At 44.2% G+C, this 24071-nt stretch overlaps 1 protein-coding gene across 3 annotated transcripts in view; it reads left to right on the top strand.

Moving 5' to 3' along the window:
* Nucleotides 1-24071, top strand: part of ryr2a (ryanodine receptor 2a (cardiac)) — a 122529-nt gene that overhangs the window by 44355 nt on the left and 54103 nt on the right. For 2 of the 3 annotated variants that reach the window (XM_040177414.2, XM_040177420.2), the window contains exons 10-42: nucleotides 2436-2592; nucleotides 3585-3749; nucleotides 4444-4565; nucleotides 5499-5682; nucleotides 6201-6336; nucleotides 6808-6903; nucleotides 8597-8715; nucleotides 9353-9486; nucleotides 9602-9843; nucleotides 9931-10123; nucleotides 10460-10664; nucleotides 10870-10974; nucleotides 12050-12153; nucleotides 12349-12432; nucleotides 12554-12713; nucleotides 14178-14325; nucleotides 14464-14567; nucleotides 14813-14917; nucleotides 15042-15216; nucleotides 15795-16003; nucleotides 16488-16664; nucleotides 16790-16935; nucleotides 17071-17185; nucleotides 17434-17594; nucleotides 19508-19664; nucleotides 20011-20097; nucleotides 20601-20732; nucleotides 21079-21173; nucleotides 21518-21693; nucleotides 22110-22726; nucleotides 23158-23358; nucleotides 23552-23657; nucleotides 23827-23970. In XM_040177414.2, the coding sequence (XP_040033348.2) occupies nucleotides 2436-2592; nucleotides 3585-3749; nucleotides 4444-4565; nucleotides 5499-5682; nucleotides 6201-6336; nucleotides 6808-6903; nucleotides 8597-8715; nucleotides 9353-9486; nucleotides 9602-9843; nucleotides 9931-10123; nucleotides 10460-10664; nucleotides 10870-10974; nucleotides 12050-12153; nucleotides 12349-12432; nucleotides 12554-12713; nucleotides 14178-14325; nucleotides 14464-14567; nucleotides 14813-14917; nucleotides 15042-15216; nucleotides 15795-16003; nucleotides 16488-16664; nucleotides 16790-16935; nucleotides 17071-17185; nucleotides 17434-17594; nucleotides 19508-19664; nucleotides 20011-20097; nucleotides 20601-20732; nucleotides 21079-21173; nucleotides 21518-21693; nucleotides 22110-22726; nucleotides 23158-23358; nucleotides 23552-23657; nucleotides 23827-23970 (5261 nt within the window). The remainder of the gene's footprint in view (nucleotides 1-2435; nucleotides 2593-3584; nucleotides 3750-4443; nucleotides 4566-5498; nucleotides 5683-6200; nucleotides 6337-6807; nucleotides 6904-8596; nucleotides 8716-9352; nucleotides 9487-9601; nucleotides 9844-9930; nucleotides 10124-10459; nucleotides 10665-10869; nucleotides 10975-12049; nucleotides 12154-12348; nucleotides 12433-12553; nucleotides 12714-14177; nucleotides 14326-14463; nucleotides 14568-14812; nucleotides 14918-15041; nucleotides 15217-15794; nucleotides 16004-16487; nucleotides 16665-16789; nucleotides 16936-17070; nucleotides 17186-17433; nucleotides 17595-19507; nucleotides 19665-20010; nucleotides 20098-20600; nucleotides 20733-21078; nucleotides 21174-21517; nucleotides 21694-22109; nucleotides 22727-23157; nucleotides 23359-23551; nucleotides 23658-23826; nucleotides 23971-24071) is intronic. The other variant, XM_040177416.2, reaches the window with a different exon arrangement.

Below are 24071 nucleotides of genomic sequence, written 5' to 3'. Positions count from 1 at the left end.
TATCCAACACCAGGACTAGTACATTTAGTACTCAAATGATCCTTAATCCTTTAATGGCACCTTCACTTAAAGCAGAGAGGTTTTTAGTGATGACGTAGCTTTTGATACTGATAATAAGAATCAAAACAGAAGAAAGAAAATAAACTAACTTTTCCGTTCAAACTGCAATGATGCAACTCTAAATCAGAGACAAATGACACCGCAACGCAACTTGAGGTGTTGAATATACGACTGCCAGAGAGGATACATTCAGATATCAAATATCAACAAAATCATCTGCTAATAAAAAAGGAAATGCTAAACTGCTTGCAGCCACTACTGAGGATTCCTCACATTCAAAAGAGGCTCTAGCAAGTTTATATTCCAACTTTTACTGACAGACAACAGCCTTTAAATGGCTTCAATAGTTGCCAGGTAACAGCAGGACATCAGGACCACACAGCCCTGATTACCAGGAAGCAGCTCCTTGGTTACCCGAGGTGACCGAGTGGTTGCCTTATTTAACCATTTAAGTTACATTCCTGGGAGGAATGCAGAGGATTTCAGGGAGTAACAATTCAATTAAATTCATTTTATTTAGTATAGCGCAAAATACATTCAATTCCTATAAGAGAAATGACACAAATAATTGTGAGGAGTAAGCAGGTGTACGGCAGGACCACTGCAGGGCCCACACCATCACATAGAACCACCACCACATAGAACCACCATCAGATAGAACCACCATCACATAGAACCACCACCACATAGAACCACCATCAGATAGAACCACCGTCACATAGAACCACCGTCACATAGAACCACCATCAGATAGAACCACCGTCACATAGAACCACCATCACATAGAACCACCACCACATAGAACCACCATCAGATAGAACCACCATCAGATAGAACCACCATCACATAGAACCACCATCACATAGAACCACCATCACATAGAACCACCGTCACATAGAACCACCATCAGATAGAACCACCGTCACATAGAACCACCATCACATAGAACCACCACCACATAGAACCACCATCAGATAGAACCACCATCAGATAGAACCACCATCACATAGAACCACCATCACATAGAACCACCATCACATAGAACCACCGTCACATAGAACCACCATCAGATAGAACCACCGTCACATAGAACCACCATCACATAGAACCACCACCACATAGAACCACCATCAGATAGAACCACCGTCACATAGAACCACCATCAGATAGAACCACCGTCACATAGAACCACCATCAGATAGAACCACCGTCACATAGAACCACCATCACATAGAACCACCATCACATAGAACCACCATCAGATAGAACCACCACCAGATAGAACCACCACCAGATAGAACCACCATCAGATAGAACCACCATCAGATAGAACCACCATTACATAGAACCACCGTCACATAGAACCACCACCACATAGAACCACCATCAGATAGAACCACCACCAGATAGAACCACCATCAGATAGAACCACCATTACATAGAACCACCATCGCATAGAACCACCATCGCATAGAACCACCATCAGATAGAACCACCACCACATAGAACCACCATCAGATAGAACCACCATCCACAAAAGCCTGTGGGGAGGGAAAGCACTTTAGGAAAGGGTAACGTTGGTTTATGATGACAGTTATAGTTATATGATTAATATTTATTATAATAATAATAATGATGATGATGATAGCAGCAGCAGCAGCAGGTGTCAGCAGGGCCACGGTAGGAGGCAGGAACAGGGTCCAGATAGAACCGTGATCCATGGAAACCTGTGAGGCGAGAAAGCACAAATAATCTAAACAAAGTGATGTGCATTAATGTTTACAGCAATATAAATGGGAATATCAATGGTGTTAGAAGCGGTAGGTGTCCGCGGGGCCAGGCAGGAGTCAGGACCAGGGTCCAGACGGAACCACGGTCTACGGAGACCTGCGAAGCGAGAAAGCAGGGGAGGAGATTAGGAGGGTTTGCTGTGAGGAATGTGTGCTGGAGGGAAGGAACATTAGCCTTCAGGCTTCAAATTCATCTTCTGCAACATCTGTTTACATTTCAACCCAATTCAAATACATCATTTATATCTGTGATAATTATTTGTAAACAAGTGTACTGTAGACAAGCTTTCAATTGTGTATTTGTGTTACCATTAGTCACCCATCAGAAACAACCACTGACCAACCAGCACTGTAACACTACACCGAGCAGGTTGTTGGTTGAATTGGTTGGACTCATTAAATATTCCTCAACCAATATGCAGCTGATCAGATTACAGCCCCGAAGATCTGGGGCTCTGCGGAAATGCATCATCATTTACTACATCGACATTATGCGGTATTGAAGAGGACTTTAAACTAGAGATTGACACCATGAATCAAGACAGAAGTAGAGTGATTGGTTGTATTCTATTTGTTTGTGTCCAGGTGGAGCGGGAGTCATATCCGCTGGGGTCAGCAGTTCAGGCTGAGACACGTGACCACGGGGAAGTACCTGAGTCTGGTAGAAGACAAATCTCTCCTGCTATTGGACAAAGAGAACGCCGATGTCAAGTCCACGGCCTTCTGCTTCAGGTCCTCTAAGGTAACGGTAACTGATGGTTAGCGACATGTGCGGCACTGTCTTCCCACGGTTTCATCTTCTGCCCAAGGCTTCTCTCCGGCTTCCTGCAGCCTCGGTTCAGATGGGATGGTTGTCTCTCTTTCAGTAAGGATATGTAAAGGAATCATTTAAATGTTTTTTTGTACTTAGCAACAAAGTGCTATACAGAGTGAAACAACGGAGTCCTATGAACATAAGGAAAGGGGAACCCCCTTTAAGTGTTACGATGTGTAAAAATCAGTTAATATGTTACCGGTGAAGAAAGAAATCCAAATACCACAGAAAAAAGCCCTCTAAGTCCTATAAAACATGGATATACCAGGCTAAAACCACATGTAAGTGATAGCCCAGTGTGTGGACAGTAATCCTGGAAGGTTTTAGTTGATAGAGGGAGGATTACTACTCTAGGACAGGCTTTGGCGCAGGCCTCAGGGCTCAGTAAGAGGAGAAGTCAAAATGTGGATTTTTTTTGCCTATCTCCGGCAGCGGTTGGCCAGTCCGACCCTTTCGGCTAAACCCACGCGGAAATGATCAACAGTCACTCAGAATCCCAAACGGGCAGAGCGCGAAATAACGCTCGAGAGTGAGGATTGAAAGAAAAAAAACTCCCTTAAAAATTGCGCAGAAAGCGCTGAAACTGCTTGTAGTTTGAATGCAATGGCAGATGGCTGTAGCACACTCAACAACAACAAAGGACCCATGTTCAAAACGTCACAGGTAAGGAGCATTTAGGACTTTTTGCTCTGGTTTTGGAAAGGTGTGTCTGAGAGAAGTGGTATTTAGATCAGCATCGTGTGCACATTTTGGGGACTAATTTGCATATCATATTTTACAACTAGGAGTTGTACACAATATTCTTGTTTGAAGTTGGTTCTGCTCGGCTTTGTGCCTCAGATGGAACAAAGGTGACGTAACGTTTCATCCGTATTAATCGCAGTATTCACTTGTTTCCCTTTTCTCTCTTTTCCCTTCAGGAAAAGTTGGACCCTGGTGGGAGGAAGGAGGTGGACGGGATGGGTGTTCCTGACATTAAGTATGGCGACTCCGTGTGTTACGTCCAACACGTTGACACCTGCCTGTGGCTCACGTACCAGACTATTGACGCCAAGTGTGCACGCATGGGCGGAGTGCAGAGAAAGGTACTTTATTTTATTATAAATACATGGGAACTGTCATGTCATGAAGAACTGCGGTTTACATAAATTCCGAGGAAAAGGGATAATAGTCTTCAGATCAGTGAGATCCGCATTTTAATAAATGTGTCAATATCGTCAATTTGTGTGTTCTTTTGCATCTTTAATCCTTAATCTTTTAAATGTGTACATTTGAATATGACACACGTGTGCCGTCTTCTCTGTTTACCTTTTTCTACGTCTCCATGCTGTCCCGTTTTTAACGTCACACTGCAGTGTCTTGTGGGTAATTCCATTGTGTTAAGTCAGCATCCGATGCCGACTTACAGAAAGGGTTCACGATGACTCAAAATGTTTGCCGGCGAGCCTCTGCACGATGTGACAATGGGATGAAACCAAACCCTCACAAGTTAACAAGAGCACGCCTCAAAGTCTGTGAGTCCGTACGAGATTGGGATTGGTTCTGGAGACTGACTTAAACCAAAAGTGAGCCAGCGTACGTCATTCCAATGTAGAATCTGAGTCATCCTGAGGAGCAGCAGTCCACGACTGTGCACTCTGATTATAGAAGTTGAATGAAGCCGAAAGTAAAGGTTTTCTCAGGCCGAACCCAACAGTCATGTCTTTTGAAGATGTAACTGTACTAACTGTAAGTGTGATATTAACAGTTGCTTTTTCACAACCTCACTTCTCATTTCAGGCCATCATGCACCACGAGGGTCACATGGACGACGGGCTGACGCTGTCCCGCTCACAACACGAGGAGAGTCGCACTGCCAGAGTCATCCGCAGTACAGTGTTTTTGTTCAATGTCTTCATCAGGTGGATTACTACACACACACACACACACACACACACACAAACGTACAAAAACACGCCTTGATGTCGATTATATCTAGGAGTGAAATAGCAAGTCAAAGGATGGTAATTCGACACGTTCAGAGGAAGAGGCTGTGTATTGTGTTTGAATAATAAACATTAAAGTGGCTGTGATTGGCAGGGATGCATCGTATGTAATACTGATGCTCTGCACCTCCTAAATACAAGCAGCTGTGAGAAACTCAACAGGAACGCAATTCTTTTTTGTAGCTTAAGTCTTGAGTCTTGCGCCGCTGTGTGCATGTGAACTCTGGAACAGAGCAAACATCCCTTCCAGGACAGAACTGGCTGCTCCAAATGCGTCTACAATGACCACAGCTCGATTGTAAGATTAAATGAACACATCCGGTGCTGGAAAGTGTCATCGAACAGACTTCCTTATAAGTTCACAAACAAGCTGTGATGTAGTCCTCTTATTATCCTCTTTATACAATCGTAATTTCAGCAAGTCTGTCTTGCTGCTTACCAGTGGCAAAGTAGCTGCCATGTTATCTACTAGTAAGAAGCCAAAAGCATAACAGACACAAAAAGATTTTGCTTCTGAAGAAGAAGTCCCTCCCGTTTTCTGGCCTACATACGAGCCGTTTGAATCAGTGCAACCTGATGTCAAACGTTAGGGCCACATTGCTTTGGACTGGGGAATCAGTCCGATACGTCCAGCAGCAGCAGCGAGGGGTGCATACGCTATCAGCTCAAACAGACACGCTTGTCACAAGCAACTCCAGCCAGCAGCTTGAAACCATCGGCATTCTGAACACCATCATGCTTGCAGAGGCATCAGCGACACCTAAAGCTCCAGTGATCAGACAGCAACAGGAAGCGCCTGTCACACCGTGAAGACAGGGATTGATGGCCTCCACTCTATTTGCACCCCAGGGGTCTGGACACACTGAGGAGAAAGGGGAAGAGCTCCACGCTTGTTCTGCCGATAGATTCGGTCAGTCTGAGTCTGCAGGATCTGATTGGCTATTTCCATCCACCCGGAGATCACCTGGAACATGAAGACAAGCAGAACCGACTGAGGGCTCTGAAGAACCGGCAGAACCTCTTTCAGGAAGAGGTAGGCAGTGCTTGAGCGTGTGTGATTGTAGCTTGTTTACCTAAATACCTGCGGAATGATTACAAAGTGGGATTTCCTTTTCAGAATCAGTTCTTTAATATTCCAAATTACTTATCTAAATTCAAAGAAATTATATGTATATTTATAACTACCAAGACCGCTCAAGGTGGGGTTTTGTTTATTTGTTAAATATTGCCTGTTGGGGTAACCATCTGAAAGGAAAGTTAAAAGTATTTCCATCTTCTTCCATCAGTAGTCTTTAAACATTTTTAATCAAATGTATCACACAGAAACCTGTAAGTTAAGTGTTTAATTAAGTGCTGTGGCACCTTCGCGCATGCAGTTGACATCAACATGTTGAACAAATGTGACCGTGATTCAGTACTCAATACTGCAAATGTCAGCGCGGGCCTCCACGGCATTAACTGTTGAAGCCAAGTGCCATCGCTCTCTCTCTCTCTTCCACCATCTTTGGATGGTGCGGGTCTGAGTGAAAGCAACACCCTGTGTGTCCGCAGGGAATGATCAGCCTGGTGCAGGAGTGCATCGATCGTCTGCACGTCTACAGCAGTGCGGCTCATTTTGCCGAGGCAGTAGGAAGGGAGGGAGGAGAGACCTGGAGCTCCATCCTCAACTCCCTCTACCAACTACTGGGTACACACACACTGACACACGCTGCATATGATATGGTTACAACTAACGGAAGCAAGCACCGGACTTCACAGAAAGTGATCCAATTGCATCCAGACATCATCTATTATTCAAAGAGATGAACATTGATTTTGCAAATGGTGTTTAAAAAAGCAACAACGTTGCAATTAGACAATGGAGAAAAACACAGATCTAGAAATTAAGAGTGCGCCCCCACCAAAAGGATTATTTCTCTACATAGCGACCAGATCAAAAGTTGTTTTATTAGACAAAATCAATAGTCTTGGTGTTTTTTTATCTTACTTACATGACGGCATTTCATTTCCGTCTGTACGCGGTGGCGTGTTTACAATCCTGCTGTGCTCTTAGCAGACACACACAGACATGTGCAGACACACTGGTGAGCACACTTGAACCTGCAGAGAAAGACTGCTGTGTGTACATTGTTGTGTGTTTGTGTCTGTCTCCTCTCAGCGGCTCTGATCAGAGGAAACAGGAAGAACTGTGCTCAGTTTTCCGGTTCGTTGGACTGGCTGATCAGCAGGCTGGAGAGACTGGAGGCCTCTTCTGGTAGGTCAGCTCGGCCTAACAAGGTCAAACAGAATCACCTTTGGATTATTATGAAGTGAGTGAAAGACCTCCGTTCAATATCTTTAAATATTGAACAGAGGTCCTTCTCCTGGAGTTGATTCCTTTGGTAGTGTGGAGTTCTGAACTTCTGATCAAGCAACACTACTGTTGTAAAGAGTCAACTCGCTTGAGTTTAAAAAAAGTTAATTCATTAATAACTAACAGAAGTAAGTTACAAAGTGACATAAAGTATGAATAGTATAAGAATGTCAATCAATATTGGTTCACAGGAGGCTTCTGCGTGCTTCTTATCCAGCTCAGCGCTTCCATTCTCCGGGGGGCGTGTCCCTTGTGCTGTAGTCGTATGTGATTGGCTGCTGGTTCATTAGTAGTGCAAACTGTATCTTTCTGCAGTCGTAGAAGTGCAGTGTTTTCAAACCTTAATTTCAACATAATTTTGTTGGCAGGTGGTGGAAAATGTTCTAGGCAGGGTAATGGAATCAAACAGCAAACATCTAGGTTGATTTAAGCAAAACAATTAAGGTATCAAAACACAGTACTTATTTAATATTTATTCCAACATGAAAAAAACGCAGTAAATAACTCACAATTTTTATTTTTATATATTTTTTATTTTATTATTGTTGTCACCCTCAAAGGCTATTCAGTATAATCCATTCATTGTCAAACCGCTTATCCTGCACACAGGGTCGCGGGGGGGCTGGAGTCTATCCAGGCCAACTTCGGGCGATACTATTCAGTATAATATAATATAAATATCAAATAATAATTAGTGTGATATACTATGTACTGTATGTCAGTCGCCTCCTCTGGTGGAAAAGTGATAAAATCTGTTCTACCCTTCTTCCTCCAGAATCTTTTCCCCCTGTCAATACCAGCATTGAGGAAAACATGCTCTGGGCAAAGCCATGTTGCCCGAGGCTGAGTCTGTTTAGGACGCTATTTTTTATTCAATCAGCAAGTGCTTCTGCTGGCAATCTTGAGATTGCCTCTAACGCAGCTAAACACGCATGAAGCTGATATTTTGCCAAGGTATCATAATTATGTATTATTATTTACTGGGTACATTACACATATATTCAAATTTTGTTATAATTGAATATAATTTTTTCTTCTTTTTTTCTTTTATTTGGGATTAAGGTGGGGCGCTCCATGTGGGGCGATGCCCCATTGCCCTCCATTTCCCTCCATTGCCCTCCATTGCCCTCTATTGCCCTCTATTGCCGTGCCGTCACTGACTGTGGGGCAAAGTGTAACTGCTACAGAGGAAGTTCTCATGTGAGAAACTTTAGCCTGAACCAAATCAGGCTGCTGGTGTTTGGTGAAGGCAGACCAGCTCTCCAAACACACATTCTCCCTGAAAGATTCGGGAGTGCAATCCGTTGGTTCTGCCCCTTGTGGTTCACATGCACTTTACTACGTTGGTTTGTAGAATACACACAGAAGTTTGCCATAATTATAACACTTTGCCTCCCACGGCTTCTGTTATTATCCGATTTTCTCACATGCCAACACGTCTGACTGCTGTTTGTGTTGAAGGTGACAGAGCCACTAAAAGGCCTGTGAATCTTTTAACAGAAAGGTCAATGCAGCGGGAATCATGATGTGAGAAGGAGCCCTGGTTTGAACGCTTTCTGTAGCCACTCTTACTTTACTTATTATGTATTTCCAGGTATACTGGAGGTGCTTCACTGTGTGCTGGTGGAGAGTCCTGAGGCGCTGAATATAATCAAAGAGGGACACATCAAATCCATCATATCTCTGCTAGACAAGCATGGACGCAACTACAAGGTACAGACACTTATACATACGAATTAGCAGAAAGTAATCAAGTTCAATTCAATATTATATTCATCATCATGTTACAATAAAACAAAGTTTGCAATCAGAGGACAGAGATCAACACGTATGTATTTATGATAAGAACTCTGTATACATGTACAGCAAGTCCTCTTCAAAGGCATCCAAAATATCCAAATTCGGTCTAGGTTTTGCTTTCTTCTACAGAAATCTACAGATACAATAAGTATCTGTAGATTTCTCTTTATTTGAGCATAAAAACAATTGGCTGAGTTTTCTGCCGATATATAATTAAATGTTATGTGATGATATCCCACACGGATGAGTGTGTGTGGTGTGAAAAGGCCTCCAGGAATCCAGGAAAAGTGCTGGATGAAAGAGAGACACGAGAAGGGATCTCACAACTATCTTTGTTTTCAATCCCTCGACTGCGTGTGCGTAGTGACTTGGCTCCTGGAGGAAGTCGCTGAGCACAGTTAAGATCAAAACAAGGAGCCGAGCTGCAGCCTCTCCAATCCCTCAGGAACCCTGAGGCTCAGTCTGTGTCAGTATGAGTGTGTTAACAAAGATACAGTTTCCAACCCTGACATATGGGCTGGTGTGTGTGTGTGTGTGTGCTACCATCCAGGTTCTAGATGTGTTGTGTTCATTGTGTGTGTGTCACGGCGTGGCAGTGCGCTCCAACCAGCACCTGATCTGTGACAACCTGCTGCCAGGACGAGAGCTGTTACTGCAGACCCGCCTGATCAACCACGTAAGCAGGTATACACACACACACACACACACACACCACATTACACAATAATATACAAATGAAAAGGCGAATACTTTAACCCTGCGCACAGTCGCCTCACTGCTCCTCTGCTTCATCCGTCAGCATGCGTCCCAACATCTTCCTGGGCGTCAGTAACGGCTCTGCTCAGTACAGGAAGTGGTACTACGAGCTGATCGTGGATCAGGCGCTGCCCTTCGTCACAGCAGAGGCTTCCCACCTCAGGGTGGGCTGGGCCAACACCAGCGGCTACGCGCCCTATCCCAGCGGGGGCGAGGGCTGGGGTGGCAACGGGGTGGGCGATGACCTCTACTCCTATGGCTTCGATGGGCTCCATCTCTGGTCAGGTGAGGTGTTTGTGAGAGTCTTCTAGTGCTTGCGGCACAGCGTGGACCGGGTGGAACGTTCTGTTGAAGTCCGTCCTCGCTGTGCAGGCTGCATTGCGCGAACCGTCAGCTCACCCAATCAGCATCTCCTGAGAGCAGAGGATGTGGTGAGCTGCTGCCTGGACCTCAGCGTGCCCAGTATCTCCTTCAGGATCAACGGCCAGCCGGTCCAGGGCATGTTTGAGAACTTCAACTCTGTCGGCCTCTTCTTCCCGGTGGCCAGCTTCTCTGCGGGAGTCAAGTCAGTGAGAATGCTGTTGTTGTTGTTGTTGTTGTCATGTCAGAGGAAGCTCAAGAGAATAAATACCAGAATAATTCAGAAGGAAATGAAAAAGACTTCCAAAGGACTTCTTAGTACTTTTGTCCATTTAAATTAACTTTAACTGTTATAACTATCTTGTTTAATAATTTTACAGATTCCTAATGTCTTATGCTTTTTCATTCTCTTACTGCGTTTGGTACTTAGCGAGTTTTGGATTTTTTTTCCTTTGACGTGTGGTGAAGTAAACGCATCCATTTTGCCATCATACCCTTTGGACAATAAACCCTCCTTGACTCCTCGTCTGTCCCACTGCAGGGTGCGTTTCCTCCTGGGGGGTCGTCACGGGGAGTTTAAGTTCCTCCCTCCTCCAGGTTACGCCCCTTGCTACGAGGCGGTGTTGCCCCGGGAGAAGCTGAGGCTGGAGGCGGGTCAGGACCAGACCGCAGCCAAAGACCTGCTGGGACCCACAATCACCTTGAGCCAGGCAGCTTTCACCCCCACACCTGTGGACACCAGCCAGGTAGATGGCACTGCCAGGGGACTGTGTGATGGTCGATCAATAACACATTATGAAATCAATAAGTGTGTGATTTAAATACAGAGACAGTTAGTAATGATAAAAAATGCATGTTATTTTCTGTAAAACTAAACCGATGAGGGCAGAAGCAGCGTAACGCAACAGAAGTAGTTTCCAATGTTTTGTTTGCTCTTCCCTGTGCTTGCAGATTGTGCTGCCGCCTCACTTGGAGAGGATCAGGGAGAAGCTTGCAGAAAACATCCATGAACTGTGGGTGATGAACAAGATAGAACTGGGCTGGACCTACGGCGCAGTGAGTACAGAAACAATGATTAAATGACCTTTTTTATGCATGGGATCAGTATACATAGTGTGCAACCGAGTCCCTTTTACATAAAAATCCTACAAGCTCAGCATCCTACTCTGACCTGAATGCCTTTATATTATTAGCAAAGGTCAAACATGAAGAGAGAGAAATGAAATGCGGGTCTTGTTCCACTGATTAAAATGCACGTTTACTTGATACATTTCTTATGGGAGGTTCATCTCCTATACTCATTGAAAATAAGATGCGTTCCAACTACATGTCTGTGAGCTCATTAGTGAGATTACAGCATGTGAGCAAAGGACAAGTTGTCCACTGTCAGACTGTAACACCAAATACTCTACTTCATTTAAAATAAAGGAATGAAGCAAAGCAATCATTCAGCACTCTGAATGCTTAGTCGGCACATTCACCACGTTCAACTCGAGGTCCATCCGTTTTTCACGCTTTGCCTTCATGAGTGAACGAGATCCAGCTAGTTATGAAGGTAGATGTGTGTCTTTATAATGCAAACAAAAAAACTGTTTTGGGAGCAAATTTCTTGCATTGCAAAAGTTTGTAAGTAAACATTTATAAACTGAGAATAAATTATTTGTTAGTTTTTTCTCCTGAAACTAGAATTTTTGGCTGTTAAACAAAAACTTATGCTCTCAAAAAATAAAGGTTTGGTCTCGGAAACAAAAACTTTTGCGATCCGAGTTTGTACGTAGTGGGCGGGGCTTACGCCGCTGAATGAACCAGGAGTTTCTATTGGTGGATCGACTTATATTTTGTTTGCATAATATAGACAAACATCTACCTTCATACCAGTCAGCCGTACCTGCCGCTGTGGCTCATTTAGTGCACAGCCGTTAGCCCCTCACTTGTTGCCCTGTTCGGAGGTGACACTGCACTTCAGTCTGTAATGAAACCTGTTAGTTGTAAGTGTCATGGATGTAACTGCAGCACTATAAACACATCGATAGTTCTTAGATTTTCCGGTTTTCCAGTAGTCCCCTGTGGACGCGATACAAGGAGCACCTTTCTAGTTTATACATGGTGTGTGTGTGTGTGTGTGTTTCAGGTGCGAGATGATAACAAGCGCCAACACCCCTGTCTGGTGGAGTTCTCCAAGCTTCCTGAACAAGAACGAAGCTACAACTTACAGATGTCTCTGGAGACTTTGAAGTAATCCATCAGTGCAGAAAGCAACATGAGATGTGACATTCGGATCCAACATTCACCTGTCAGGCCCTGATGCTCATTCTGTACATGAGAAAACCACAGGATCATTTCTGTGGCATTTAACCATGAGCAGTGATCATGTCAGACTCAATATGAAACACCTGAACACTAAATTGTGTTTGGTCACGTGTGTTTCAGAACACTCCTGGCCCTCGGTTGTCATGTTGGCTTGGCAGATGAACACGCTTTAGAGAAAGTAAAGAGCATGAAACTGTCACCAACGTAAGTCGACCCCAGGAAGCAGAGCACAACTTGCATGATGTATCAGGACTCTTAATGGGATGATTCATAAAGCTCAGACTTCAGTACGTTGATGTTGTTAAGCTGGATTTGATCTGTGCAGCTATGAGCTGTCCGGTGGTTATAAACCCGCCCCTCTGGACCTGGGCCACATCAAGCTGACCTCCACCCAGGAAGCCATGGTGGACAAACTGGCCGAGAACGCGCACAACGTCTGGGCAAGAGATCGCGTCCGCCAGGGCTGGACCTATGGCATCCAACAGGTACACATGCTGTGGACTACGGGGCCGTTTATGTGTTCAGTTGAATTAGTGCTGTCTACATCTCAATATCCCTAATGGATTTAACAGTTGGATGACATGTCTGATTGAAGGCGTTCCAGACCCACTTCTACCTGGTCAGTTGGTTGCACCAGCACAGGATCTTGTGGGGGTGTTTTGCAGGGTCAATCCATCACTTTCCATGCTGATAAATAGTTTTCATAATTCGCATACCCTGCATGCGCGGTAACTGTATAAAAGATTTGTAATAAAACGTGGGAATAATTTATAATTTAAAATCGCTGTCTCCTAATACTTATACTATCGGGTACAATCCATTTACAAACTGCCGACAGTTGGGGTCCATTTGCAGTCTAGCATCGGCCAAAGTTCTGTTCAAATGCGGAAGGGGTAATCCGTCTCAATCTTGTACTCCGGGGTTTTGATGCAATGGCGGCGGCTCTCGGTGACGGAGGCGCGCTCGCGTCCGAGTCATCCGTTCCAGGTTTGTTCGTTTTGGTCTGCCGCCGTCACCGCGCCGCTGCCGCTGCCGTTTGTCGTCGTCCGTTCGTGTCTCTCCCTTAATGGTGGCGGCCGTTGGCTTTTTAACATTCAGCATGCACCTGGTCCTTGCAGGTTGATTGATAAAGAGTCCAGGTGGAAGCAATAGAGCCGTTGCTTATGCCCAATAGGAAGTCTGTAGGGGGCAGCAGTCCATGCAACTCACATGGCGCACACAAAGAAGATCATGAAATAATATAATAATAGTAAACACACCACAGCAATCAATAAAAACGGCACAGCACACTATTGCACTCCTAATAGGCTGACACGCTTTCCTGACATCCGAGTCTGAGGCTTTTGTGTCTCTCCATCCGCCGCCTCCTCTCTCGCCTCAATTATCTTTGTTCTAACATAATCCGATTTAGACGTTTTCCATTTTGTAACAGGTGCGTGGATTATTCCGTAAAGTTCTGCGTCGCCACAAACTGGACTTTTCTATTACTCAGGATTGGAAAATGATCATTGCTTCATATGTCTGCATGTTAACTGGGATTAACAAGTTGTTTTTGTGTCTGTGATGTGGCCGTCACATTAAATATTGATGTTAATCCAGTCAAATAAATAGGAATCTACATCAAACTTGCAGCTTGGAAGACAATGTCTGATGAGGAAGAAATACTAGAGCTACTACTGCTGGGCACTAGAGAGAATGCATTTGGAGACAGTGTATCAGCAGACGTTGCTCTCTGAATAGAACCACGGTTATTTCAACGCATGAAGAAAGCTATTGTTTTAGGGTTTGTTTGCTGCTCCACTGGAGCCACAAGGGATTAGCGTATCCTGCCTACAGGCGTTCAGTGATGTCAACGGGGAAGGGGAAAGCACTTCAGTATCTCTTTCCTCACCCAGCACCACATTCCCTGGTAATGAAATTTAATTCTTCAAGTCTCTGTCTCTCATCAGGATGTGAAGAATCGCAGAAACCCTCGTCTGGTCCCCTACATTCTGCTGGATGAGAGAACCAAGAAGTCCAACAAAGACAGTCTGAGAGAGGCTGTCAGGACTCTGCTGGGACATGGATACAACCTGGAAGCTCCTGACCAGGACCATGGTGCAAAACATATGCCTTATTGTCTCATCATATTTGGGAATATTTTCATGTTGCGATATCATTTTTGGGGGGAAATCCTCGATTGTTCAAAAGTACAATATGTGATAATCAGATGTTATTGTTCTTCTTCTCATCCAGCAGCTCAATCTGAACCCGACAGCGTATCTCTTGAGAGGTTTCGCATTTTCAGAGCAGAAAAAACCTACTGTGTTAATGCGGGGAAGTGGTACTTTGAGTTGGAGGTACGAAGAACCGTGATAAGCGTTGTGATATCGTGCCCTGAACGTATTAACTTTTAGAATGTGCCCCAACATCCCTCATGGTAACTGATATTCTGGTATTCCGATCTAAAGAATATGAAGAGGGGATAAAAACTGGATGTTGTTCAGATTCTACATTTGTCGTTGGAATCGGGGGGGGGGGCTTGCACACTTTGGCCATTTCCCCCCCTGAACGGGACATTAATCGGTTCCCACTTATCCTCTAGGTATTATCAGCAGGGGAGATGAGGGTGGGTTGGGCCAGGCCAGGATGCCTCCCAGACCTGGAGCTGGGATCAGATGACCAGGCCTTTGTGTTCGATGGCTTCAAGGTGGATGGATGGCTCTTTGCTCCACTCATTCCATCTATTTAGTTTCATGGCACTATGGTGGAATTTCTTTATTACATATTAATGTCCAAATGAGGATGAATGTTGGAAGTTGTCTTTCTCATAGGTTCAGCGCTGGCACCAGGGTAATGAGCATTTTGGCCGTGCGTGGCAGACAGGGGACGTGGTCGGCTGCATGGTGGATCTGAACGAACACACCATGATGTTCACACTCAATGGGGAGGTGCTGCTGGATGACTCCGGATCTGAGCTAGCCTTCAAGGACTTTGAAGTTGGTGAAGGTCAGTGGTGACAACATATATCCAGCGAAGGACATTCGCCTGGTGCACGTCCAACCTTTCCTAGCAAGGCCTGATGCTGAACACAGACAGTAGATGAGAACTTTCGACACACTCGCCTCTACTTTTTGGAGAATGTGGCTTTGATTCGCTGCTATGAGGGACCAGGCAGAGTATCACAGATCCAAAGGTTTCCTCTTCAGGTAATGTGTCCGTGGGGACAGCGTTGACAGAAGGACCCCATGGGCCAGTTTGTCTCAACAATTTCAAAGAGGAAAGGACATTGTTCATACAGTCTTTGGGCTCAAAGATATTTAAAGTTAATGGACAATGATGTTCTTATATTTCCTTTTAATTTTACTGTTGCCCGTGTTACCTGTCCAGAGAATAGTTTTGTTGATGCTGTTTACATTCCTCCTGTGTCATGGGTTTGTTGTGTTCCAAATGGGATACAACTCGTTTTGCATCCTTGTTAAATTACTAAATGTATCAGGTAAGTTGCACAACTGATTCCTGTATGGTTAGTGTTACATGCCCAAAAGGTTTCATCTTTGTATTCGATATCCTCTCTCTGTCTGCAGGTTTTATCCCTGTATCCAGTCTGGGTGTGTGTCAGGTGGGGAGAATGAACTTCGGCAAAGACGTCAGCACCCTGAAGTACTTCACTATCTGCGGTCTGCAGGAAGGCTACGAACCGTTTGCTGTCAACATGAACCGGGACGTCACCATGTGGCTCAGCAAGAGGCTGCCTCAGTTTGTTCCTGTTCCCCCCAACCACCCACACATGGAGGTGAGCGGAGCCACGTGCTATATGGATCTACGTAGCTAACACCTGGTAGGATCACATGTCTTTTTAGGTGGAACATTTAATGACGCATTACAGCGATGAGAACTAAAGTGTAATCCCTTAATACAAATTTCAAGATATTTCAAAAATATGTTTACATCTCGCATATAACCCCTACAAAATAATTAAAAAACACTTTTGTCATTTCAATAATTTCAACTGACAAGACATAGCTGGTGATTTTATTTTTGTTTTCCAGTCCATTCTTATGAACGCAACATCTCAGGCCTGGAGGAAATATCTTCAAATTTGCCACACATGTCCACTTAAGAATGAACTGATTAGAATTTGGTCATCAAAGGTCACTGTGACCTCACACACCCACGAAGAATTGAATTGAAATGCTTGTTATGATCATTTCTCACTAATATGATTAAATATAACAGGATACAATAGTTAGGGTGAGACACAATGTCACTTTTTTCAGGTGACAAGGATCGATGGAACAGTGGAGTCCTGTCCGTGCCTGAAGGTCACCCAGAGGTCATTCGGCTCGCAGAACAGTTACACTGACATCACCTTCTACAGGCTGAGCATGCCTATAGAGTGTGCAGAATCCTTCTCCAGATCCACAGCAAACAACAGCATCTTCTCACCAAAGAGGGTAAAAGTACCCCCAACACACAACCATGGACTCATTTAGATTTCTACACATGTGTCTTAAAGATACAGTGGGATCGGGAATATGATTGACAATATGCGTGGTGTGTTTTCTGTCTGTTTCGGCAGGAACTGGAAGACTTTGAAACTGTGTCAGACTTTGAGGTCCTGATGAAGTCTTCTCATGGTCCCAATGGTTCTAATGGCCCCGACCGAGATGAATTCAACAACCACAAAGATTATAACCAGGAAAAGCCTTCAAAAATCAAGCAACGGTAAACCATATGTTCTAATGCCTCAACGCTTCACTTTTCCATAGCCAGCTTTTGCACAATTTGTACCATTCCGTCACGGTGTTTAATCACGTGTTTTTAACTGTATAAACCTAAATCAAGCCTCTGATCTACCAGGTTCACGTTGAAGAAAAACAAGACAGACATCAGCTGTCCAACATCTGTTCGTCTGTCAGAGGAGGTGATGGCTGATGACCGGGATGAATATGAGTTCCTTACGCAAGCCTCTACTGTAAGACAATACAGGAAGAAATACTGGTCCCAAAACACTCTAAGGCAATATACATGTACCTAAAGATGAGAAGTTCCCTTCTCTAAGAGAGCAAATGAATGAATTATGAATCAATATACAGATCAACAGGTCCTAGAAAAGTGTAACTTTACGATCATTACATTAGTTATATGATTTTAATCAGTGGGTTTATCACCTGCATATAGTGTTTCACAGTATTATGACGTAACTAACCGCTTTCTGTTCAGCACTACTACTCCGTGCGGATCTTCCCTGGTCAGGAGCCCAGCAATGTTTGGGTGGGCTGGGTGACCTCAGACTTCCATCAGTACGACCCGGGCTTTGAGCTGCACAATGTCCGAACCGTCACCGTTACTCTGGGAGACGAGAGGGGCAAAGTTCACGAGAGGTTAGTCGCAGTTGCAACTAATTCATAACTTCACTGACCTCAGTATAAAGCGCAGTAACTGTTACATTGTGTGTGTTTCCTCAGTATAAAGCACAGTAACTGTTACATGTGTGTGTTTCCTCAGTATAAAGCACAGTAACTGTTACATTGTGTGTGTTTCCTCAGTATAAAGCACAGTAACTGTTACATGTGTGTGTTTCCTCAGTATAAAGCACAGTAACTGTTACATGGTGTGTGTTTCCTCAGTATAAAGCACAGTAACTGTTACATGTGTGTGTTTCCTCAGTATAAAGCACAGTAACTGTTACATGTGTGTGTTTCCTCAGTATAAAGCACAGTAACTGTTACATGGTGTGTTTCCTCAGTATAAAGCACAGTAACTGTTACATGTGTGTGTTTCCTCAGTATAAAGCACAGTAACTGTTACATGTGTGTGTTTCCTCAGTATAAAGCACAGTAACTGTTACATGTGTGTGTTTCCTCAGTATAAAGCACAGTAACTGTTACATGGTGTGTTTCCTCAGTATAAAGCGCAGTAACTGTTACATGTGTGTGTTTCCTCAGTATAAAGCACAGTAACTGTTACATGGTGTGTTTCCTCAGTATAAAGCACAGTAACTGTTACATGTGTGTGTTTCCTCAGTATAAAGCACAGTAACTGTTACATGGTGTGTTTCCTCAGTATAAAGCGCAGTAACTGTTACATGTGTGTGTTTCCTCAGTATAAAGCACAGTAACTGTTACATGGTGTGTTTCCTCAGTATAAAGCACAGTAACTGTTACATGTGTGTGTTTCCTCAGTATAAAGCACAGTAACTGTTACATGGTGTGTTTCCTCAGTATAAAGCACAGTAACTGTTACATGTGTGTGTTTCCTCAGTATAAAGCACAGTAACTGTTACATGGTGTGTTTCCTCAGTATAAAGCGCAGTAACTGTTACATGGTGTGTTTCCTCAGTATAAAGCACAGTAACTGTTACATGGTGTGTTTCCTCAGTATAAAGCACAGTAACTGTTACATGTGTGTGTTTCCTCAGTATAAAGCGCAGTAACTGTTACATGTGTGTGTTTCCTCAGTATAAAGCACAGTAACTGTTACATGGTGTGTTTCCTCAGTATAAAGCGCAGTAACTGTTACATGTGTGTGTTTCCTCAGTATAAAGCACAGTAACTGTTACATGGTGTGTTTCCTCAGTATAAAGCGCAGTAACTGTTACATGTGTGTGTTTCCTCAGTATAAAGCACAGTAACTGTTACATGGTGTGTTTCCTCAGTATAAAGCACAGTAACTGTTACATGTGTGTGTTTCCTCAGTATAAAGCACAGTAACTGTTACATGGTGTGTTTCCTCAGTATAAAGCGCAGTAACTGTTACATGTGTGTGTTTCCTCAGTATAAAGCACAGTAACTGTTACATGGTGTGTTTCCTCAGTATAAAGCGCAGTAACTGTTACATGGTGTGTTTCCTCAGTATAAAGCGCAGTAACTGTTACATTGTGTGTTTCCTCAGTATGAAGCGCAGTAACTGTTACATTGTGTGTTTACTCAGTATAAAGCGCAGTAACTGTTACATGTGTGTGTTTCCTCAGTATAAAGCGCAGTAACTGTTACATGTGTGTGTTTCCTCAGTATAAAGCACAGTAACTGTTACATGTGTGTGTTTCCTCAGTATAAAGCGCAGTAACTGTTACATGGTGTGTGTTTCCTCAGTATAAAGCACAGTAACTGTTACATGGTGTGTGTTTCCTCAGTATAAAGCGCAGTAACTGTTACATGTGTGTGTTTCCTCAGTATAAAGCGCAGTAACTGTTACATGTGTGTGTTTCCTCAGTATAAAGCGCAGTAACTGTTACATGGTGTGTGTTTCCTCAGTATAAAGCGCAGTAACTGTTACATGGTGTGTGTTTCCTCAGTATAAAGCGCAGTAACTGTTACATGGTGTGGGCTGGAGAGAGCAGCAGTCCTGGTCAAGGGAGAAGCAATGGCTTAGAGATCGGCTGCCTGGTGGACACAACCAACGGATTGCTGACATTCACAGCCAACGGTAAAGAACTCAGCACCTACTACCAGGTAAACATTTGACATGTTGTCACAAGTTTGTGACGGTCCATTCCTCTATCTCCTGCTGTGTTACCTACCCCCTTGTTTCTTGTTTTCCATTGCATTATGCTGCATACACAAAAATGCCCATACTTCCTTGTTTCTTATCTTTATTCTTGTGTATTTGGAATTTTGCCAATCAGTTTGTAGCGAGCTGCATATCTCACAACAGAACAAAAGCTCAGTCCTCGTTCTTCATCCCCACTGCCATCATTGAACTTCCTTACAATTCCGTTGTGTACCGACAACAGGGAACGATTGATTGTTGATGCAGTTGTACTTAAGTAGATAGCTACGCTCTCTCTGGCCTCCACAGGTGGAGCCCAGTACCAAGCTGTTCCCAGCAGTCTTTGCCCAGGCCACCAGCCCCAATGTCTTCCAGTTCGAACTGGGGCGTATTAAGGTGAGATGGACACACACTCGCGCCCTAAACAGCTTAGTCATTTTGGCAGGCAGCTTTTAACCTCATTGTCCTGCTACATAATAAAAGCAGTGTCGTGGGTAAAAGGTGGAGATGTTTGATTGATTTCTGGTGATAAGAACACAAGAAACACAACCACAAAATTACATAGAATTGTTTGTTGAGACTAGGTTATTAAATCCACTTGTTACACTACCTCTGCAGGATTTGTAGCTAACAGGCTTCCAGTTTTTATAGGCCGTCAGTAACAGGAAAACGCTCCAAATGAAAATGGAACATTTCTCAAACGGTTGATCTTACTGACCACACGTGTCATGTTGGTTCGGGATAATGGGATAATGATTATACAACATCAGATTAATGAGGAATAATAATAAGACTTTTGGTTGACAGAAATAAACCCGCGTAATGATGTGCACAGTGTCTCTCTGGGCTGTCGTCTTAAGTTATGTTGTATAATTGTGAAAACGTCTGTTTCCCGTCAGAATGTGATGCCTCTGTCAGCTGGTCTGTTTAAGAGCGAGAGGAGGAACCCAGTACCTCAGTGCCCTCCAAGGCTCCATGTCCAGTTCCTCACTCCTGTGTTATGGAGTCGCGTTCCCAACCACTTTCTCAAGGTACAGTTCTTACAGCAGGCCTGCATTCCCTGTATTATTATTATAAGAGAATAACCTGCCTTGAGCAATGTACAGAGCCAGACAATATAAAGGCTCACTGTTATCAAAAGTACCAATAATTGGTTTGACTTTTGGATAATTTCCAATTTACCGGGGAAGCTTTACCAATTTCATGTCTCTATAAGGAAAGTGGAATGATGCTTCCATATTATCCCCCTGTGTATGGGCAGCATGTCAAGTGCTGTCACTCTGCTGTGTTGTGCAGTGGGTGGATAGCAGCATGAAGTGTAATATGTACTAACAGATATATATATATATTTATATATAAACACTTTATGTATTTCAGGTGTCAGCATCCAGAGTGAATGACAGACATGGCTGGCTGGTCCAGTGTAACAAACCTCTGCAGTTCATGTCTCTGCACATACCTGAAGAGAACAAGTGGAGTACACACACCTGCATGCACAAAAATATACTCACGCACACATCAGGGTTGGACCATCTGGCTTAGTGGGAATTTTCCGGGTGGGCTAACCTGCATTTTGGGACAAAGCTGTCTTTTTGTCTCTCTGGCCCATAAAACATGAAGCCCAGCCCAGTGTTTTTTCATGTTTTGCCCTCCTTAGATGCCAGGGACGGTTATTTTTTGTCCCAGTTAGTTTTAACCCCACGAGGCCCCTCTCAGCGGTTAAAAACTCATTTTGGCTAAAACACACACACACCTACACACATTTTCAATGTCCTGCTGTCTCCTTTCTCATGCAGCATCTCTGTGTGTTGTCCAGGTCGGTGGATATCCTGGAGCTGTCGGAGCAGAGCGACCTACTAAAGTTTCACTACCACACGCTCAGACTGTATTCAGCCATCTGTGCTCTGGGAAACAACCGGGTGGCGCACGCCCTCTGCTCCCACGTGGACGAGGCACAGCTCCTTCAGGCTATAGAGAACAAGTACATGCCAGGTAACGCACAACACCGCATAGACAAGAAAGACACAACACACTGTCCCTGGGAAATAAGAAGCGCCTGTCCTCACCATCATAGACCATGAGCTAGACTCTCAATCACTAAGACGTCAGGGGAGACTGTGGATTCGTAGTTGCATGAGGCAGGATTGAATAGCTGTAGGAAGAGTTGGAAGAACTATTCAGATCCGTCGTAGAATCTCCATTCCATTGTCCATGAAAAGACCCAAGCCAATAATGTGTTCCGTCCTCAATACACTTTGAGAAGAATTATCAGCAAAATGTAAAAAAGGAGCAAAGTAAAGGTAGTAAGAAGTGACTAAAAATACATACAGTAAATTCTGCAACAAAAAGGGTCATACGGTCAATCTTTTAGTTGAATGTTTATTTATACATCTTTGCCCCATTGCCAGGTTTGCTCCGTGCGGGCTACTACGACCTCCTCATTGACATCCACCTGAGCAGCTACACCACAGCTCGCCTTATGATGAACAGCGAGTACATTGTTCCCATGACGGACGAGACCAAGAGCATCACCTTGTTCCCCGATGAGAGGAAGAAACACGGCCTGCCAGGCATCGGCCTCAGCACCTCCCTGAGACCCAGAATGCACTTTTCCTCCCCGTGTTTTGTCTGTGTGAATGGAGTGTCACATCGTAACACGGGATCAGGAGACTGTTTCCAGTACAGCCCCGAGTTCCCCTTAGACGTCCTGAAGATGAAAACCATCGAGATGCTAACGGAGGCGGTGCGGGAGGGCAGCATGCACGTGCGGGATCCGATAGGAGGCAGCACTGAGTTCCTCTTCGTCCCTCTCATCAAGCTGTTCTACACCCTACTCATCATGGGAGTTTTCCAGAGTGGAGATCTGAAGAATATCCTCAGACTGATCGAACCGTCCGTCTTCTCTGAGAGACGGGAAGGTCAGGAGGACCTGCCCACGGAGCCGGAGGCGCTGAAGGAGGGAGGGCGCAGCGTGCCTAAAGAAGGGCTGTTACAGATGAAGCTACCCGAACCGGTCAAACTCCAGGTGACACTCCGTTAACCCTTTCAGTATGTAAATTACACACATTACCCATATGGCCCTTAAAAAAATAGTTTCAATGTAATATCAATTGTTTTTTGTTGGTTTAATTTTTCATGAATATTTTACTCCAAATTACTAAGATGGATTTTGTCCTTTTAAGTTGTAGAAAACTTAAAACACATATATCTAATATCTACATAATATATGATATTAGCATTTCAAATACCCCCGAAAATATCAGGAACTTCATGGAGGACCAAACGATAGAAAAAAAGAGAGAGAAAGTAGAATACGATCCACAAAATATTGTAAAAATGTTGATTTGACAGTTTTAACAATTTGTTTTTGAGACTGGTTTGATAACATGCAATGTACCAATCAAACACACTGCACCGTTTTCACCATAGAATGTTGTGTCTGACCTGCGTCTGCAGATGTGCCACGTGCTGCAGTACCTGTGTGACTGCCAGGTGCGTCATCGCATTGAGGCGGTAGTGGCCTTCTCCGACGACTTTGTGGCCTGTCTTCAAGACAACCAGCGGTTCCGCTACAACGAGGTGATGCTGGCGCTCAACATGTCTGCAGCCCTCACCGCCAAGAAGACCAAAGAGTTCAGATCTCCTCCGCAGGAGCAGGTGGGTTGTTCAGGGTGCTGAGGCACTTGTTCATGCGTTTGCTGTTGCAGACTCATGAGTCAAGTACGCTGGCGGAAACCCGCTCGCTATGAACAAACGTGTGTTGGATATAACTGTTGTAATCTTCGTGGCTGTGGTGGAAGTATTCATTGAACCAGACTTGTCTCAGTCTCCCCGGTGCGCGTCGTTTCAGATCAACATGCTGCTAAACTTTAAGGACGAGAAGCAGGAGTGTCCCTGTCCCGAATACATCCGAGAACAGCTGCTCGACTTCCACGAGGACCTGATGAGACACTGTGGTAAACGTCCACTCTGGTTCACCTGCACAGCCAGACCAACTTTCAAATGATATCCTGTTGATCCCCATAGATCAATAGGGATCAATAATAATAAGTTTCAGTAACATATGCATATTCATTAACTGTGAACATACGGCATGCGTGCTGTACTGACTCTCTGTTATGTTAGGTATAGAGTTGGATGAGGAGGGAGGGATAGAAGGGGACAGTGACTTCACCATCCGAGGGCGCCTCATGTCGCTGGTGGAGAAAGTGGCTTACCTGAAGAAGAAGATGGGCAACCCCACCAAGGAGAAAGAAGACAAGAAACCCAGTAAGTCCTCTGGACCAGCTGAGCCACACCGGCGGGGTACAATGTCAACACCAAGTGGGTTTTGTTCATGTTTTACAGTTTACAGTTCATGACTCTGTTCT

Source organism: Gasterosteus aculeatus, chromosome 5 (assembly GCF_964276395.1).
Source record: "Gasterosteus aculeatus chromosome 5, fGasAcu3.hap1.1, whole genome shotgun sequence".
NCBI classification, from domain to species: Eukaryota; Metazoa; Chordata; class Actinopteri; order Perciformes; family Gasterosteidae; genus Gasterosteus; species Gasterosteus aculeatus.
The sequence above is the reverse complement of the archived record's forward strand: the minus strand, read 5'-3'. Positions and strand labels throughout refer to the sequence as shown.